Here is an 18447-nt window from a genome sequence, read left to right as displayed (position 1 = left end):
GGGTTCCAGATCCATGGACTTAGAGAAGGGCTCGGTGGCTTCTTTCCACTTCCTCCCTCCCACCAGACACCACCTCCGTGTGCAGAACGCCTGGCCTAGAAACCTTGTTTTTTTATCTAAGCTTAATTGTTGGTTTTGGCCAAGTCCTGGCGGTCAGAACCCAGAGTTTCCATGCAGTCTGCCCCATCCTTACCTTGCCTCCTCACCGCTAAGAGCGGACTCTAAGTTTCTTTGCCCTACCATGTTGAAAGGAAACAGTATCTCTTTCAGCGGAATGGCAAACTAAAGCGAATCTCCTGTATCAGGGGTGACTGTGATACCAGCCCTGTCTGGGGAAAGGATTTTGAGGCTGAGGGCTTCACGGAAACTGAGATCATGATCAATTAGCCTCTCATGCCAAGGTGGGAAGAGAGAGGTGACAGTCTGTCCCCTCTGTCCCACAGCCAGTAGGCAGTCTCTGCTTCCGCACCAGAATTTAGATAATTTGAATATAAATTTTTAATTCAGTTACACTGCAATTTCTCCCTGGATTGGTTTTTGGTATTCTTACCATATTCCTTCCCACTCTTTATTTCAAATATAATTTGGCTACATTATGGATTGAATATGAGGAAACAGAACCACCTAACAACCATCTAACATTATTTCTGTGGGCAAGTGCATTTGAAATTCTGAGCAATTGACTTTCACAAATGAATTCTTGGAACCTAATCCACCCCTAAACAGAGGCCCACACCCACTCCTTTTGTAATCAGCCACGTTGTAGGCAAACGTTCGCTAAGCACTGAGCCTTGTTGAATGACACAGAATTAAACACAAGTCAGATGCTCCTTTAAAGTAAGGGGACGTCTCTCTGTGCTGCGGAGCTGTCTTCATTCCATTCTGTCATTCCAGCTTCCCAGCAGTCTCAAACCAAATTCCTGGCTCATACTAAAAGGCAGTCGGCAGTTCCCTCTAACTTTTTATCTTGTTTGGGAAGATCAAATAAAAGGAAATAGACTAGGAGTGACGATCATATCTACGGAGGAAGGTAAGCAGGTTGGAGGCATAAGCTGCCCGTGAAAGCCAGGTGTGATTTGCTGTGGGCAAAAACCAGGACTGGCTGGAGATCGGAGTGTGTGGGACCCGGGAAGGAGCAGGGGTGTAAGAGCGTTCCAAGCCCATCCTAGCAAGGCCTGGGGTATCTTCATTCTTCAAGAGCTGCCTTGTTGTCCCTGAATTTCCTACTTCTATTTCTTTCTCTTCTGTCCCTTCCCACTTCTTTCTTTTCCTTGCTTCCCTCCTAATTTCTCATCTGGGTTTCTCCTCTTTCTTTCTTCCTCGCTTCTTGCTCTCATCTACCACCTCTTCTTACATTTTGTGTCTCTTAATGGTAGCCTCCCCATCTCCCGTAGACCCTTGTCCCTTGCCTTGTACTCAATCTGAGATACATTTCTTTTTCTTTTTGTGGGGGGGAGGGGCAGAGGGAGAGAAAGAGGCCGAGAATCTCAAGCCGACTCCATGCTGACTATGGAGTCCGATGCAGGACTTGATCTCATACCCTTGATATCACGACCTGAGCCGAAATCAAGAGTCAGACACTCAACCGATGGAGACACCCGGGTCTCCCAAATCTGAGAAATATTTCAAGCACATCAAGTACTGCCCACTGTGGGTCAAGACAAGAAAAACAGAACATTACAACTCCTGACATCAAACAGGGCTCTGAGTGTGCAGAGACCAGCAAAATCAGAAAGAAAATCTCTGCCCAAACTAGCAAAGCTGTATCTTTGCTCTACTGTGATTCTCAAAGTTGAGCTCTGGCTGCAGTTTGCATTTCCAGATGCCTTTCCTGCTCCTCTCTCTATTTCCTCAAAACCCTCTCTTATTAGCTTACAGCTCTGAGGTCTAATTGTAACCCAGCCGCTCAGTTTTCCATTGAGTGACACGCAAGGCTATACCCATTAGCACCCCTCATAAAAGCACCCTGGACCAGAGGACTGTTTTTCAAGGCACACTTGCAACTACAAACAGCGACCCTTCAATTCCCGGCAAACGTGGGACTCCGCCATCAATGCACAGTGCATTTTAATTTCAATCATTTACCTGAAAATTGCATAATGATTGCTTTTGCCAAGAAATTTTTCCAAAATCATAGTTGTCAAGATTCCTATTTCTATCACCATGATTTAGTAAAATGTACGTTAGATATCAGGAAAGAGTAACATTTTAAAGCCTAAAATATTCTAAAATGTATGGCATTCTTGCTTCATTAAGATTTTCACAAATGATTCTTTTGGTATGAATTTTTTTTTTCTTTTTGCCAAATGGTGTTTGCTATACAGTGGAGTTGGTCAGATTTTAGGGGTGGAGATTCTGGTTTTTTTATAAGGCTCAAGAGAGAAGCAAGTGAAGTCAAATATTTGTAACAAGAGGTAAATGGTTTATGTTTTAATAGATGATAGAAATACTACTTTAAGAGACATGTGTGTACTGTACATTTGCCAAGCCGACTGTTACTCTAGAAATAAAAAGTACGGATTTCCATTAACTGACAGTGCCATGAATTTTTGTTTCTTGGTCATTCCACAGAAGAGCAGAGAAAAATTCAGAAACTGCTCATGTTTCTGTGGGTAGGGCAGGTCTGCACACTTAATAGGGCTCCTTTGGCCAGCGAGGGTTGTGAGAAGTTCATGGAGCAGAGCTACTCCAGGTGAAGTTCACAGCCATGAACACCAATGTCAACCAACAGTTTGTCAGAGATGCAGATTCCTGGACCCACCCCAGACCAATTGAATGAGATACAGCTGCATGTGGGGCCAGAAATACATATTTTAATTCTGAAACTCTGAAACCTACTGAAGTCTGGGAAACCACAATGTACCCTTTGACTTTCCTTCTGCTTCTGCAGAGAAGTTCCTCATAAATCTCCCATGCCTTCCCAGGGAAACCAGTTTAAGTTTGGAATCCCAAATCAGGCAGACGGGCTCTTCTGTTGCTCTGCAGAGAATCTGGGGATAATTTACCATTTCATACAATCTCTGAAGGAAAATAACCTACAGATGAAATACCTGACACTTACTGAAGGAGGGTTTAAAAATATATTCAATTAATTTTTATAAGTGGCCACGAAAATGACTTAGTGATTGAAGAATATAATAGTCAAAAATAACTCTTTTTTTTTATAAAGAGAGCTGTTTGGAATTTCCCCAGGGAAGCTAGTTGAAAACGTTGAGGAAAGTATTTTAATACAGATATCTAAGAACCATAAAAACTTGGACAGCTTGAATAAATAGCAAACTATTTTGGTAAGTAATATTTTAGAAACATTTAAAAATTCAGCTTTATTTTTAGATTCCTGGGGCTGGGAAAATCTCCTTTTATATAACGTAGCAAAAAATAACAGAACAAAAATATATAAAGATAGCCAATATAATAACAAGTTGACTAGCCACCAAGCACTGAGGAACTAAACTATTACAGCTCCAGACTGAGGTTTTAAAATTCGGAGGGATTAAGAAGACTATCAGGAAATAACTTTTTGCTGCCTCTAAGCTCATAGGTACACACTTGTTTGTTCCTCCCTTAATATAAAAGGTGAGTACGGGGACATCCTGAGTGGGAGGTCTACCCTGAGCCCCTATTCCTTGCTCTAATGAGGGCCACTTAGCCACTAGGCTACTGTCTGAGGGAACACATCAGGGACTTGTTTGAGGAGTCAGAAGCTGCCTACACATCAGTGTTCTCTTACTTTAAGAAACCCAGGAGAAGATCCAGAATGCTTTTATTTTTTATTTTCATTAATTCATTCATTCATTTTTAAGATTTTATTTATTATTTGAGAGCAAAAACACAAGCAGGGGGATCGGCAGATGGAGAAGCAGACTCCCCACTGAGCAGGGAGCCTGATGAGGGGCTTAATTCCAGGACGCTGAGATCATGCCCTGAGCCAAAGGCAGATGCTTACCCTACTGAGCCACCCGGGCGCCCACAGAATGCTGTCATATAAATGTTCTGGAAGAACAGGGAAGGGAGTGGGCACTGACGCTTAGTGGCTCGGATAGCAAGCCTGTGCTGAGCACTTTTCCCTCCAGATGCTGTGCAAGTTTGCATCTGATGCCCACCCTGTTCGTGCTGGGTGACTGCGGGCACTCAGCCTCTCTGGACCTTTGTTTCTTCACCTAAAACTGGAGCTGATCATATCACTGCTGTCCACCTTGCAGTCAATGCTGTGAAGCCCACCGAGTTCATTCATGAAGTGTATAGCGCCTGGCAGATAGCTGGCGCTCTGTCTCCCCTCTTTCTGCTGCCTTCTCAGAAATCTCAATCAACCCCCCAAGAAAAGCAATACTCCCATCCAAGTACTAACCAGGCCCGACCCTGCTTAGCTTCCGAGATCAGACGAGATCGGGCGCGTTCAGGGTGGTATGGCCGTAGACAGAAAAGCAATACTCGGGGGGTTGATTGAGTGAGACATCCCAGGTCAGACAGCGAGCAGGTGGCCAAGGTGGGATGTGACTCCACATTATCTCCAAGCCTAGGTTATGTCTGCGTTAGCCGTGGCCTTCAACACTGGATGGACTTTAGACCAGCAGCTTGAAGAAGCAGATTTGAAATAGGGATTACAAATGTGCTATCTTTAGGCAGAACCATGGGGTCCACCACTGTGTGGCTTGGGGAAAGTTATATAACCTGAGCCTCAGTTTCCTTTCCTGTAAGATGGGAGAGTATCTGTACTTCCCTAGGGGGAAGAGATGCCAATGACAGCAGCCAGTGAGATCACCTACAAAGAGAAACCACACTGATTCAGTGGTGAGAACAAAAGATCCACAGAAGCCAAAAACCCACTCTCTCCCCTTCCATGTAACTGTGGAAATTTGCCTGCCATGACTGCCTTCACTTCACCTCCATTTTTTTTTTTTTATCACTACCTAATTGTGATGACTTGTTTATCCTCATGTTAAATGGATTCTTCCTCTGCTCAAAATGGCCCATTCCACAGACCTTTTTACCTAAATTTTGGCCTTTGAAATATATTCAAGCAGCTAAACTAAAGTTTACTAAAAAGTTCTGAAAAGTTTATCTTTTTCACCTACTCTAAGGTGACTTTTTTTTTTTTTTTTTTTTGGTAGGAAACCTGTATCAGTCACTATCAAGGCCCTGTACCAGGCTCCCCAAGTGATGTCTTGAACTCATCAAAACCAATGCATGGGGTTTCTCTCATGGACCCCCTGTGAATTTAGGTCATTGTTTCCTGTGCTGTGGTTGTTTTCCCCCCTGGGGAAAAAAAATATTTTTTCAAAGTATTTCAGGATTGGTCTAGAGGAAAGAAACAAACTGATTCAAAAAATCTTCAAAAATGCCAGACACATTTCTCTATTTGTTAATCCTATTTTAATAGACTCAATGGATGCCCATCTATCTTGATGGGGTAAGTGTTTCATTAAACTCTCAGGTCACAAACTATTTACCACATGGATATTCATCTGAGGGCATGATGGCACGTAAGAGAGCGCCTTGATCAGAAGAGGTGTTCAGTAAATATTTGTTGGTGATTATAATCGCAATTCATGACAACCGTGACCTTTCTGCAGTTCCTCTCTGGTATGGTATTTCAAAAGCACCCATTAAGCCCTGTGGGTAATCTAAAGCACAGGGACACCAGCCAGCTGGAGAAATAATTCTTAATTACTTATTGGAAAAAAAAACAAAACACATTTTTTGACATCTTGTTTTGCTTTTCTTTAACCTGACAACTTAATCACTGGCATTGTTCCTTCTCTGGAGCTAGCTTCTGTTTCTTTAGTTCTCAATTAGATGCAAATATTCCACAAGACACCTGGGTGGTATCCATTCTTATTTTGTAAAGTTTCTCGTACAGTGTTTCAGGGTAGAGAATACTATTTTCATGAGCTACACAATAACTAAGAAGTGAGCACATGGGTCTGCACACAAACAAGAGACCCCACCCGTGGAATATGATTATAATTTTTTTTAATTATCATTTCCTAACTTCCATGCACTCATTCTGACTTTTTGAAAGAAGGTAAGTTTGTATGTTTGTTTTGTTTTGTTTTGTTTTGTTTTATAGAGAACACTGCAGATATTTAAGAAATTTAAATCCTTTATGCCCAAATGAGAGAGCGCTGGAAAAGTTAATCTCCCAACTCCCATGGAACTCACTGAGTAGAGGCTTGCATGATGATAAAGAAAGCGTTAGGTTGAAAATCACTTTTGCTTTTACTCTAATTAATCTCTCCTTGTGCCCATCTATCAAGAAATAAAAGTAGCTTTTTTTTTTTTTTTAAGACAAAGATAGCAAACTTCAAATGTATCTGGCAGGCTCCCTGGAGTAATTACTCAGATATTTCTTCCCCATTAATTTGATAATTTGCAGGATATTAATAAAGACAATTTACTTCAGAACTGATGTAGTCCTGTCCCAGAAACCTATTTACTGCCATGTTTCATAATCTTCAGAAATGTGTGTCTGGAGAAATGGAAGGCGTCCTGGGAATGGCAGACCTCGTATCCGGACCCACGTCGATAACCCAAGAACTCTGTGATCTGGTAAGTGCGGTCACTTGAAAAACATGTAAGCAGACTTGAAAGCTGAAATGAGGTCAGTAGCTGCATTTAAACTTTTTACCTTTTCCCTAAGCCATTTAAAGTATGGGCAGTCAAATAAATTGAGAACTTACAGACTATTACATTTCAGATAATAATCTGAGTCCTTTAATAGACATGTATAACCCTGTGTCTCTTTGGCAGTCTTGGGTCACGTGCTCTTAGATGATTCCAGAAACTGACCTGCACGCTGCAAATATCTGGCGGCTAAGTCATGACATGTGGTACAAGAGGGGTTGGACCTGCAGCTTCCTAAGGTCCCTAGGACCTCATCACAACCAATCTCTGGCAAATTTTATCACGTCCTTCTGTCCTCTAAAAGTAGACGTCAGAGCATTTTTTTTCTAAGGACTGTTGACTTCTTGTTGAATGCAGAAAGATATGTCATTACTACTACTACTACTACTACTACTACTACTACTACTACTAGTACTACTATTATTAAACAAAAACCCCACTAATCCTCAGGAGTCTCTTACTATATGCCTGGCACTGTGTTAAATGTGTTGCTTGCAGTAAATCAAGCAATCCTTACCATAACCTGGGGCTCTTACTATCCCCATTGTACAGGTGAGAAGACTAGTTTAAGAAAGTTAAATAGCTGTCTCTAGATTAGTTCGAATTTGACCCAAGGGTTTCTAATTCTAGAGTCTAGACTATTAATCGATCCTTAGCTAAGTAAGTTAGGTGGACTATTGTGAAGCCGAAACAGCTTCTTGCCTCAATTTTAATTACATTTTTCTGTAATAGATACAAAGGTTGTTGTAACAGTTATATGTAAACACATCACATCATAATAATATTTTATCCGGTGGGGGGTGGGCACCTGGGTGGCTCAGTGGGTTAAGCCCCTGCTTTCGGCTCAGGTCATGATCTCAGGGTCCTGGGATTGAGCCCTGCATCTGGCTCTCTGCTCAACAGGGAGCCTGCTTTCCCCTTCTGTCTGCTTGCTTCTCACCTACTTGTGATCTCTGTCAAATAAATAAAAACTTTAAAATAATAATAATAATAATAATAATATTTTATCTGGGAGTAGAATGCTCACAAAAGATTTTCCATGAAGGCATCCTCAGGGAAGTGTAAAGTGCATGGTGTTGCTTACATTAAAATGTACCTGTCCTATGGCATTACTGCTTACATGACCTTGTGTCACCTGGTTTATGTTTACAAGTCAAAGCTTTGGTGCTGGACGGGCCTGAGTTTAAGTCCTACCTCTGTCAATTAGTATCTGTGTAATTACAAGAGAGGCTTTACATTTCTTTCTCCTTGTTAAGTTCACTGAGTGCCCCTTTCTTTTCATAGGTAAATAATATAAAAAACAGTGTTCACTGCTTGTGGGTTTCCTGATATTCTGTACTTAATGCATTCAATGTAGATAATATATTTAAAGTCTTTACATCAGTGTGCCCACAATACCTATGAACTGCTCAATTAATGCTTGTAAACATTTTTTGAAAGAATATTAAAACAATGATAATAACACCCAGCTCTTAGGAACAGCAGAAGAAAAAGGCAACTGAAGTGTACACAAGCTTTCGGAAGGAAGAAGAAAGTTGTCCCTTATGAAAATGTGACCTGGTTCAGTCTAGGATTCAAGCTAATGCTACAACATCTAATAGGCTTTTGAGAAATAATACTTGACCTTAGCTTTCAATAGTTCATCTAAATAAAGGGGATTTTTTTTTTTTATAAAGGGGATTTCTTTTAGAAGATCTAGGTTTCTAAAATATTACATTCCATAGACTCTGATGATCTACACCTGTGCATATATACAAGATAATGACCTAGCTGGCATCCCGCATCCTGGCACACAGGCAGGCCCCAGAAAATGCTACTATGTGTTCTGGAGAGCAGCAGCTGAGCCTTCCGCTACTATTGTTATCTTGTGCTGCTGTATTTTCTTGGCTGTCCTGAGGCACTGAAATGAGAGGCACACAATTGTCTAGGGAAGTAAATCCTTGGCCCGGCGAAGACTGTAGAATCAATTTCAAGGGCAGACAGTTTTGTTTTATTTTTCACTATCCAGAGACCTGACTCATGTCAAACTGCAAAAAGAAGCTCTTTCCAGGTTTACAAAAGGGTAAGAAAAAGAGTGACCGACCAGACTGAGCCGTGTTGACGCTCTCAGGGTGAGAGATGGGTTTTTGGTTTTGTTTTTTGACATCGACTCTGAAGCTGCTTTCAGGAATGTAGAAAAGCAGAGCTGTCACTGGTCCCAGACCTGACAAGCAAAGCTGAATTCTCTTTTTCCAACTTATTTTCTCTCCAGGTAAAGAATTATGAGCCCAGGGGAAGGAAGGCGGTGATGGTACAATCCCGCACCGTCCCTGATGCAGGGCACACGGGACCCCTGAGCGTCGGGAACCCGCCTATGCAACTAACACGTGCCGTAAGTGCACAACACACACGTAAAGACTTGCATGAAAATCAGCATTTATTGTGTTGGGAGTTTTCCTAAGACACCCCCCACCCACTGCGGTTTACTAGCTTTGGCACCGCATATTTTTAATTATGAAAGGATTAGTGTCCCCAGAGCCCAAAGAAAGTCATTTCATCAACCCTCTAGATAACAATACACATGGTTACTAGAGTGTGCTTCCCATGGACGAGGCGCTGTGCAGAGAATGTTCTACCCACTGTCTCACTGAATCTCGCTCTCCACCCAAGTCACGCTATCGCGTCCCTCTTACACAAGAGCTAACTGAGTCTAGAGGACTTAACTAACTAGTTTAAAATTATATAACTGAAGCCTGCATATGTGAAGAGGTTCATTTGACCACACTACCTGATTTCCATACTCTCCCAATGAATCATTTGTCCAGAAGAACTGAATGACACCATATGCACAAAAAATTAAACAAAATGGTTTTTAAAGTCCCTCTCAACCTCTGTGCAGTAAAAGGATATTATCTTCCAGGAAAAAAGTTCTTCTGCTTCCCAGAAAATGCAAGTAAAGTGTTTTCTTCTGCTACTCAAAACCCAAAAACAACACTTGGGTCAAATTGTACCTACAGGTACTTAAAATTCTTGATTTACTTACTGTTCAATTACTTCGGTCATAATTGAACCTGATAGAAGGAGGGATTAACTCCCAAGTGTTTAAGGATGAAATGATGAGTTATAAAAGGCACGCTGCCTTTATTTTGTTTCTGAAACTTTTCATTCGTTTGCTAGAAGTGCAACTTTCCCATTCCAGCGTGGCAAAATGTGCAAAGCCATGGCTATTTGATTACTAGTTCTGTTTCATGTGGGGGTAGCAGTTCAGGAGAGAGTCAACACATTTGAGTAGGCAGATGCCTGAGCGATAAATCCTGGACTCACACTTGAACTCGATCCTCAGGTCAAAGCTTCTGAAAGATGGTTGGTGTCTGATAACACAGAATAAAGACTCCCCCTTCTGTTGACCAGTCTGACGTGCCTAAGAGAGTGGCATGAAATTGATGATACTCCACGGAACAAGAAAGAAGGAAGACTAACAACAGCATGACAAATCCCACAGCAGCACATAGCAGCCCAGAAATTGTTAACTGGGTCAAAGAAAGATGCACTTGGTTCTTTTCTTCTGGGGACATATAAAAGAGTTTGGCTATGTCATTTCATTTGTCTGCATACTCTCTCCCTAGAGGGATGGAGCTCCGTAGTGAATCCCATTCAGGGGAGGAGAAAACAGAAGCAGAAATGAGCACACTGACCTGGCCTGAGCCCTTTAATTAGTATGCAAAAGCACTTCGTACACTCAAAATCTCCTTCTGGGGAGCATGTGGGAAAGCAAGTAGAGGCTGGGCTCTCTAGAAAGTTCTCAAGGAAGAGAATTCAGACTCTGCAGGAATTTGGCAGAAACTAGTTTTGACACTGTGTATTTTAATAACAAAATTGCCGCAAGTTTGCATGGTGCATGCTTATAAATGAAATGACAGCGTATTTTAGCTGGCCAGCAGTTCTGCATGGGGTATTATTACAGCGATTATTTAACTGTCATGGAAAATGTCTTGTCTTAGACACAATGAAAGCTAATCAACAATGTAGGACTTTCATCAACAAAGCCAACAGAGGACACTTAAGTTCAGATTCTAGGCCATTTGTCAGATAATCTCTAATTTAAAATATTGTTAACCCCGGCAGAGAAGAAGAACTTTCATAAAACGTGCCAGCATTTTGTTTTTTTGGTTTTCTGTTTTGTTTCATTTGTGGAGCCCAATGTGGGGCTTGAACTGATGACCCTGAGATTGAGACCTGAGCTGTGATTCAGAGGTGGATGCTTGACCAATCGAGCCACCCAGGTGCCCCTTCATTTTTGTTTATTTAAACATAATATACTCGGGCTTTCCCCTCATTCAGAGAATTTTGTGCAGGAAAGCTTTTAATGAAAAAGATGCTCATATCCTCTCATTTGGTGCCTCTCCTTCTAGTTCCTTCACTGGAATGCTCCCCTGGTGTCCTACCCTGCATTCAGGTGCCCAACTTTCTGCCTCCTGCAGGACTCCAGCCCACTTTTATCTGACTCTCTTTGGTATCTCCACAGCATTGATAGTCTTTACCATGTATTAATTTTGAATCTCGGAAATTCTTACATAAAACTTAAAAAACCCACCTATTTTGAAAAATTTGTAATATCATGAGGCAGACCATTATAGACCAACCACTCAATCCTAGGCTAAGTGTCTTTCACATACTATCTCAGGTAATCCTTACAAATAACCTGTGGAGGTAGGCACAGTCATCATCCCCTTCTTCCATCTTACCTAGAAAAGTAAGAAACTTATCCAAATTCTTATGGCATCCCAGCCTATCTTTAGAAGGCTAGGCTGGAAAAGGACTGACTTTTCGGGCAAAGGAACATAAATTTCTGTATTTTCACTGATGGAACAGATATCTACTGAATGCCAGCCATGCCCCAGCCTCTAAACAAGAGGTTAAAGATAAATAAGTAAGTACCACGTAATTCCTTCTTGCAAAGTGCTCCCAGTCTAATGGAGAAGAGAGCCAGGCAAACACATAGATGCAAATGCTGTATCAAATAACCCACACTCCAGAGCCTGGATGAGATACTCCAGCAGAGTGGGAACTCAGAGAAGGACTTGCAGAAGATGCTGGGCTGGCAGGTGCAATGATTAGGCAAGGTGGGTATTAAGGAGGGCACATATTACATGGAGCACTGGGTGTTCTGCATAAACAATGAATCATGGAGCACTACATCAAAAACTAATGATATATTGTATGGTGACTGACATAACACAATTGGGGGGCCTGGGTGGCTCAGTGGGTTAAACCCTCTGCCTGCAGCTCAGGTCATGATCCCAGGGTCCTGGGATCGAGCCCCGCATCGGGCTCTCTGCTCAGCGGACTGCCTGCTGCCTCCTCTCTCTCTGCCTGCCTCTCTGCCTACTTGTGATCTCTGTCAAATAAATAAATAAAATCTAAAAACAAACAAACAAAAATAACACAATTAAAAAAAAAAAAAAGAAGAGGAGGAGGTGTATGAAAAGGAGGGGAGAAGGAGAAAGGAAATGGCATGTGTGAAGAAAGATCATGACAAGAAAGAACCTTCTCCTTAGAAAGGCTGGATCAGACCCAGGCATAACTTGGCCAAGAACACTACTCTATAGGGAATGAAGAGACATTGACGAATCGTCAGGCAACAGGGAACGGTGGACGAGAAGCTCAGTACCAGGAGAACAATGTTTAGAATGGGACTCAGGTTTTCCTTGACTTCTCTCGCTCAGAGCGACCCATCGTCACACATGTGCTTGATCTTCTTCAAGCCTGGCCTGCCTTAGCGTCCTCATTATCCCGGCGGCTCACTGATTCTCTTACTTCCGAGTGTTAGTTGCTGTTCTCCCATTCAACGCTTTAACTTGTCACCACCTTGTTCTGCTTAGGATTTGTTATGCTTGTTCAACGTCATGCACGTCTGTCAAGGGCCAAGGTTGTCTGTATGTGCATGGTTAGAAGACAGCGATGAATGAAGATGAGTAAGGTGAAGGCCCCGCCCTTCCGGTAAAGGTGCTGGGTCATGCTTTGACTTTAAAATTTTTTACACTGTTGGTGGGAATGCAAGTTGGTGCAGGCAATTTGGAGAACAGTGTGGAGATTCCTTAAGAAATTAAAAATAGAGCTACCCTATGCAATTGCACTACTGGGTATTTACCCCAAAGATACAGATATAGTGAAAAGAAGGGTCATCTGTACTCAAATGTTCATAGCAGCAATGGCCACAGTCACCAAACTGTGGAAAGAACCAAGATGCCCTTCAACAGACGAATGGATAAGGAAGATGTGGTCCATATACACTATGGAGTATTATGCCTCCATCAGAAAGGATAAATACCCAAATTTTGCATCAACATGGATGGGACTGGAAGAGATTGTGCTGAGTGAAATAAGTCAAGCAAAGAGAGTCAATTATCATATGGTTTTGCTTATTTGTGGAGCATAAGGAATAACTTGGAGGACATGGGGAGATGGAGAGAAGAAGGGAGTTGAGGGAAATTGGAAGGGGAGGTGAACCATGAAAGAATGTGGACTCTGAAAAACAATCTGAGGGTTTTGAAGGGGCGGGGAGGGGTGGGAGGGTGAGGGAGCCTAGTGGTGGGTATTATGGAGGGCACATATTGCATGGAGCACTGGGTGTGGTGCATAAACAATGAATTCTGTTACACTGAGAAGAAATTAAATTTTTAAAAATCACATTAAAAAATTGTCAGAAATAAAAACAGTGGTTTAGAAAAATGCTTATAAAGATATTATTACCTAAAAAAAAAGAAGCAGATATTAAAGAGTCCTTGGCATTCTTCTCTAACAGTAAATTATTTTATATACATGTGAGTCTCAGTTAACTTTGAAAAAACCTGTGGCATGCTGGTCGTGTTAGGAGAAAGAGTTCTTATAAGAATCACACAAGCACATGTGCAACATAAGTATATATAAATGATATATAATTAAATATGATATATAAATTTATATATTTATACATAATCTATTTTAATATATAATTTATATATCATATACATATATATAATTTATATAAATCTATCAGGAGTTGAATGCATGACTGATGCTCAAAAAAAAAAAAAAAAAAGCCAAAGTAAATTGAAGGTGACTCCAAAGTTGAGTTGTCTGGAGGGATTTCAAACTCATTGATAACCTGCAGCTCCGGGGGTGGGGGGGGGGGAGGAGGGAATTATCTTCTTGAGACAGAGAGGCCTTTCCACACCCAGTGGATTACATCCCACAGGTGGACACCTGCCAGCTGACCCCGACCACGGAGATCCCCTGGGATCTTCCATGTGCGGCTGCAGATCGTGTGTGGGAAGGCTTCTTGGCTGTCAGATAAAGCAGGAGCACATTTAATGCACCCAGCTCAAAAGATGTTTGACCACCCACTCCTTTTTATACAATTTCCCAAGTATAAAAAAAGCCATGTCATGAGTCAGTGACTGCTGCTTCACGTTTTCTGTAAAAGACCTCTAGAAGGAATTGGGAAATATATTAATATTTGAAACCAGAGTGTCCTGTGTCCTAAGGCATCAATAATGATACCAGTGTAACAATTCATTTTCGTCCACTTTTTCTTTAGGCAGAACAAAACATTCCACACGTGATCTAAAAACTCTTAACTCTTAAAATAATAAAACCATATTTTTTTCAGCTTTAAGAACATCAACCCAATTTTCATTTGATTCACCGTCATTATTTCTCTAATTTTCTGTTCAACAAAGTATTCTTCTCACACATCAGCTTCAGACTCTCTGCACATACTTTACCCAAAGGGTCATCTACATAAGGCTCTTAAGGGTGCTCTGTTCTGGATTTTAAAGATTTTATTTATTTATTTGACAGAGAGAAATCACAAGCAGTTAGAGAGGCAGGCAGAGAGAGAGGGGGGAAGCAGGCTCCCTGCTGAGCTGAGAGCCTGATGCGGGGCTCGATCCCGGACCCTGGGATCATGACCTGAGCCAAAGGCAGAGGCTTTAACCCACTGAGCCACCCAGGTGCCCTGTTTTGGATTTTAAAATGAGGCAAACTCCAAAGTTCATTGAAAACACAGACAAATATTAGTTCCCACTCCTCTGTGAGGCAGATAAGAATGGTTTGTGGATGCCTCTAGTTGTCTGAGTCCTCGATTCTCAGGCATTTGACACCATCTGTTCTGAGACGGGACACAAACCCAATTACCACAAATTGGGGGAAAAATATCAAACCAAGTGTGGTATGAATGGGCCACGAAAGCATGAAGATACGGGTCAGACGAAGACAAACATGACCTACTCACTGCTACACATAATTTTATCACTGTTTTCCCTCCTGACTGAAATGCTCATGTTCATCAAACTGTATAGCTTTCTCTCAAATCTCTACACTTAAGTATTCTGACATTTCATTCCTTGACCTTCACGTAGTCGTGCAAAACTTCCATGACAGTGGAAATAGCATTGAAATTGACATGCAGCTGAAAATTATCTCAGCCATTTACTGTTGTGTGGTCTCGGGAAATTTACTTAGACAGTCGGAGCTCTATTTTCCCACAGGGTTGCTGCCAGGATTACACAGATGAACAGTGCTTAGCCATGTTCAAATATGGTAAAAACTCAACCAGTGGGCCCTCCTACCACTAACATTCCAAGTCAGGGATCAAGATACTCTAACCTCCCTTAAAGATACTGTGGTCTTTATCAAAGTCTCTTTATTCCTTTATAATCTGCAAAATGAGCTTGTTCAAAGCAGTTTATCTTACCAGAACAAGAAATGGCACTTGCTCTGTTTGCTTATTTGCTCTCTGTATATTTTTAGAGATTTATTTATCTTAGAGAATGTGTACACGAGAGAAAGAGAAAGAGTGAGTGCAGGGGAGGGGAAGGAGCAGAAGGAGAGAGAAAATCTCAAGCAGACTCCCCTACTGAGCTCAGAGGTCATTGAGGGCTTGGCCTCATCACCCATAAGATCATGACCTGAGCAGAAACCAAGAGTCCGACACATAACAGACTGAACCACCCAGGTGCCCCTGCCCGTGTATACATCCAGTGTAATTGATCACCTCTCACGTGAGCAATTACAAAATTCATACATTTGCAGTGCCAAAGTCAAGTACATTAAATTTTACAGTATACTATAATCATGAAGACCAGCAATGACCATTTATTATGATATCTTTCACTACATTTGAAATCATTTTCTTCCACTGGGGGGAAAAAAATCTTATATTTGCACAGTATTTTGAAAGAACATGTCAGAATCTTAAGGGATGAGTACTCATTTCTCCTACTTAATTTGAATGCTGGTATACAGAGCATCATTTCAAACTGTTCTCCACTCTAATGCAGTTTGAAAACCATATCCAGGGCAAGTTAATATTTGCCTGTTTGATTTTTCAAGTAATTATAGTTATTTTAGAAAAACAGCCTGAGCAGAAACCAACTCAAGGCTACAAATGTGAGATCAATAAGGCCATAGCCTGAGTTGTAGAATTCAGTGATGGCCTGCTCTTGCTCTGATGACTTAAATAGTCATTTCTGAACCAGTGTAAAGTTTATGATTAGCCTATGAAGACACAAATTCGGTCCCCACTAGAAAAACCAGTGGGCATCTTGGAAATATTGTCTCACCTTTTACCTCTATAGAATGCTTATTTCTTCTATGATGATAACCTGTATTTTTCTTTTCAGTTGTCAGTAGATGACCAAGGTCCCCAAGCAAGGCACTATCAACATGGAAACCAAAGGAAGGAAATTTCGCGTTGCAATTCAAAGAGCTTACAAAAGAGTAGGTCTGGTGTATTTTCAATCACCAGCATGATTGTCACTGCACTGCTTGGTAATTAGGTGTGAATGTAAGTGTTTATGTAAATGAGTACAATGTAACTATTACAAGTATTGAGACCGTTTAAGACCTTACAATTTACAAATTGTGTTCACATGTGTTATCTCATTTCATTAATTTTGCCTTTCTTTTTAACCTGGGCGATGCCACTTTTCACGGGTCAGCTGGAAGAAAAGCAGAGGGAATGTAGTTGAGAAAAGAGGGTGTCTGAGATTCTCAGTGGCCCTGAGGGAAGCAGTGTGGTTTTCATAAACACTGAGGGAGGGTTGACAGCTACTTAACCCTGAGGTAAAGTCCTGAATCTGCCACAATTTTGCTCTGTGACCTTGCATAATATTCTGAAATTTTCCAAATCAGAGTTTTCCTGGCTGTAAAAAGACAATGAGAGACAACCTTCCATAGGTCAAGATCCTTACACATGTTTCTGTGTCCCTTACCAGATTGTTACAAAACTGACTATATGCAGAAAGTCTACCAAGTACATGACTCAGGATCAAGAATCATTTTCTTCCTTTACTTTTCATCTTGATCTTTAATCTACAGGAAAAAAGAACACTCCTTTCTTCTACTGGAAGGTGCAAGGAGTCTGATCTGGCTATTCCTGGTTCATGGCCCTGAGAAATCAGGAAATAAACAAGAAATAGGATGTCTACTCTTTCTTGACTTAGGGCAGGCTGGCCCTTACCCTCTGTGATGAGCTTCCTCCAGGAAAATAAAAAAATGTGAAATGAGATGGAAGAGACTCAGAAGGGAGATTCTAGGAAGGGAGAAAGGGAAAGAGAGAGACGGACTGGTCAGAATGTCACTCACAAGAAGGGGGACCAGATGTATTGAAAACAGGTTCCAGTAAGCTTTCCTCTCTTGTAAGGCTGACCAGACACACAGTCTGAGGTCATGACCCCTACTCCTAAACATTACTAAAGATTCGACTTTGCCCAAGACTCCACAAACTAACATTTAATCTAGCTGATCAGTCAGGAGATAGAAGGTCCTATCACCCAAGCACATCCCTACAGACACACACCCCTGACAATCACTAAACACATACGCACCCACAACTTCTCGGGAACTCTGCCTGTCTCAAAGTGTCTTTGTATATCAATACAGAATAACGCTATCAGCCCATGTCACAAGATTATGACAAACCACTGAAATAATGAAATGTTATAATTACCAACTGCTAAAGGAATATGGTTAGATAATATTACCCATAAATTAAGCCTCACCATATGGCTTTCAGATTAGTTGCTTACTGAACAACTTGGCAACATGTCCCATCAAGGAATGTGTAGTTAGAGTGGAAACAACATTGTGTACCCCATTATTTGGGATCTGCTAATAATCTTCCAAAGCCTAACTCATCAGATATGTATCTATAAATAAATTAAGCCACATATACAGACACCCCCCCACACACACACATCCTTCACCCCTTACCTAGTTCCATACAGCTGTAATTCCAGCAAGTTCAGAGCTAAATGTTTCTAATCTTCTTCCTCCTCCGCCCCCCCCCCCGCCTCTTTGGCATGGAATTGTACATCTCATCTCAGAGCTCCCATCAATCAGATCGGTGATGTCCACAGAATGATCGTTTCTCTGCACTAGGACTTCTGGGTCATCCCGGCAATAAGCTTGCCGCCTGTCAACTCAAGCTCTTTGTGGCTCAGTCTTCCTATGTAGACACCATCCTGCCATTATAACCACAGATCCCAGCACTTTAGTGTCATTTCCTTTCTCTACTTCTCCACCACAGATGCAGATGAGTGACCATTTCCCAAGAGATGTAAGGGGATGCTTTAGATCTGAAACTCTCAATATGGAAAGGTGGGTCCACTCCTCTTGCAGAGACCTAGAGGGGACTGGGAAGCAGGTCACCAGGCACACTGCTCTAGAGTATGTTTCATTTTCCAGAGGACTCCATTTCTGGTGGGCTCCGAGTGTTTGCGCTATGGGTGAGTATTCATCGGATTCCTGTCTCAGGAAGAACAAGAGCTGGCTAGCACAGATGGTGAGATAAACAGATAC

General features: G+C 41.6%; 2 protein-coding genes across 4 annotated transcripts in view; one reads left to right on the top strand and one right to left on the bottom strand.

Annotated features, from left to right (window-relative positions):
• PRKG1 (protein kinase cGMP-dependent 1) overlaps positions 1-18447 on the bottom strand; it is a 1242412-nt gene that overhangs the window by 905691 nt on the left and 318274 nt on the right. The gene's annotated exons all lie outside the window — the stretch shown is intronic.
• LOC309859894 (uncharacterized protein) lies at positions 442-16507 on the top strand. 2 transcript variants are annotated; one of them, XM_082721094.1, is made up of 4 exons: positions 442-1030; positions 6460-6549; positions 8876-8995; positions 16269-16507. In XM_082721094.1, exons 2-4 carry the CDS (start codon positions 6478-6480, stop codon positions 16422-16424), a joined length of 348 nt encoding a protein of 115 aa, XP_082577220.1. In that variant the 5' UTR covers positions 442-1030; positions 6460-6477; the 3' UTR covers positions 16425-16507. The 2 variants fall into 2 exon arrangements, 1 of the variants encoding a protein (XP_082577220.1); XR_014309026.1 differs by lacking the exon at positions 8876-8995.

Source organism: Mustela nivalis (genome assembly GCF_964662115.1).
Source record: "Mustela nivalis genome assembly, chromosome: 2".
Taxonomy (NCBI): domain Eukaryota; kingdom Metazoa; phylum Chordata; class Mammalia; order Carnivora; family Mustelidae; genus Mustela; species Mustela nivalis.
The sequence above is the reverse complement of the archived record's forward strand: the minus strand, read 5'-3'. Positions and strand labels throughout refer to the sequence as shown.

Coding starts and splice junctions, on each gene's coding strand:
- LOC309859894 (XM_082721094.1), top strand. CDS start 6,478: ATGGAAGGCGTCCTGGGAATGGCAGACCTCGTATCCGGACCCACGTCG. Junction 6,550..8,875: donor CCCAAGAACTCTGTGATCTG/GTAAGTGCGGTC, acceptor TTTTCTCTCCAG/GTAAAGAATTATGAGCCCAG. Junction 8,996..16,268: donor CTATGCAACTAACACGTGCC/GTAAGTGCACAA, acceptor TTTTCTTTTCAG/TTGTCAGTAGATGACCAAGG.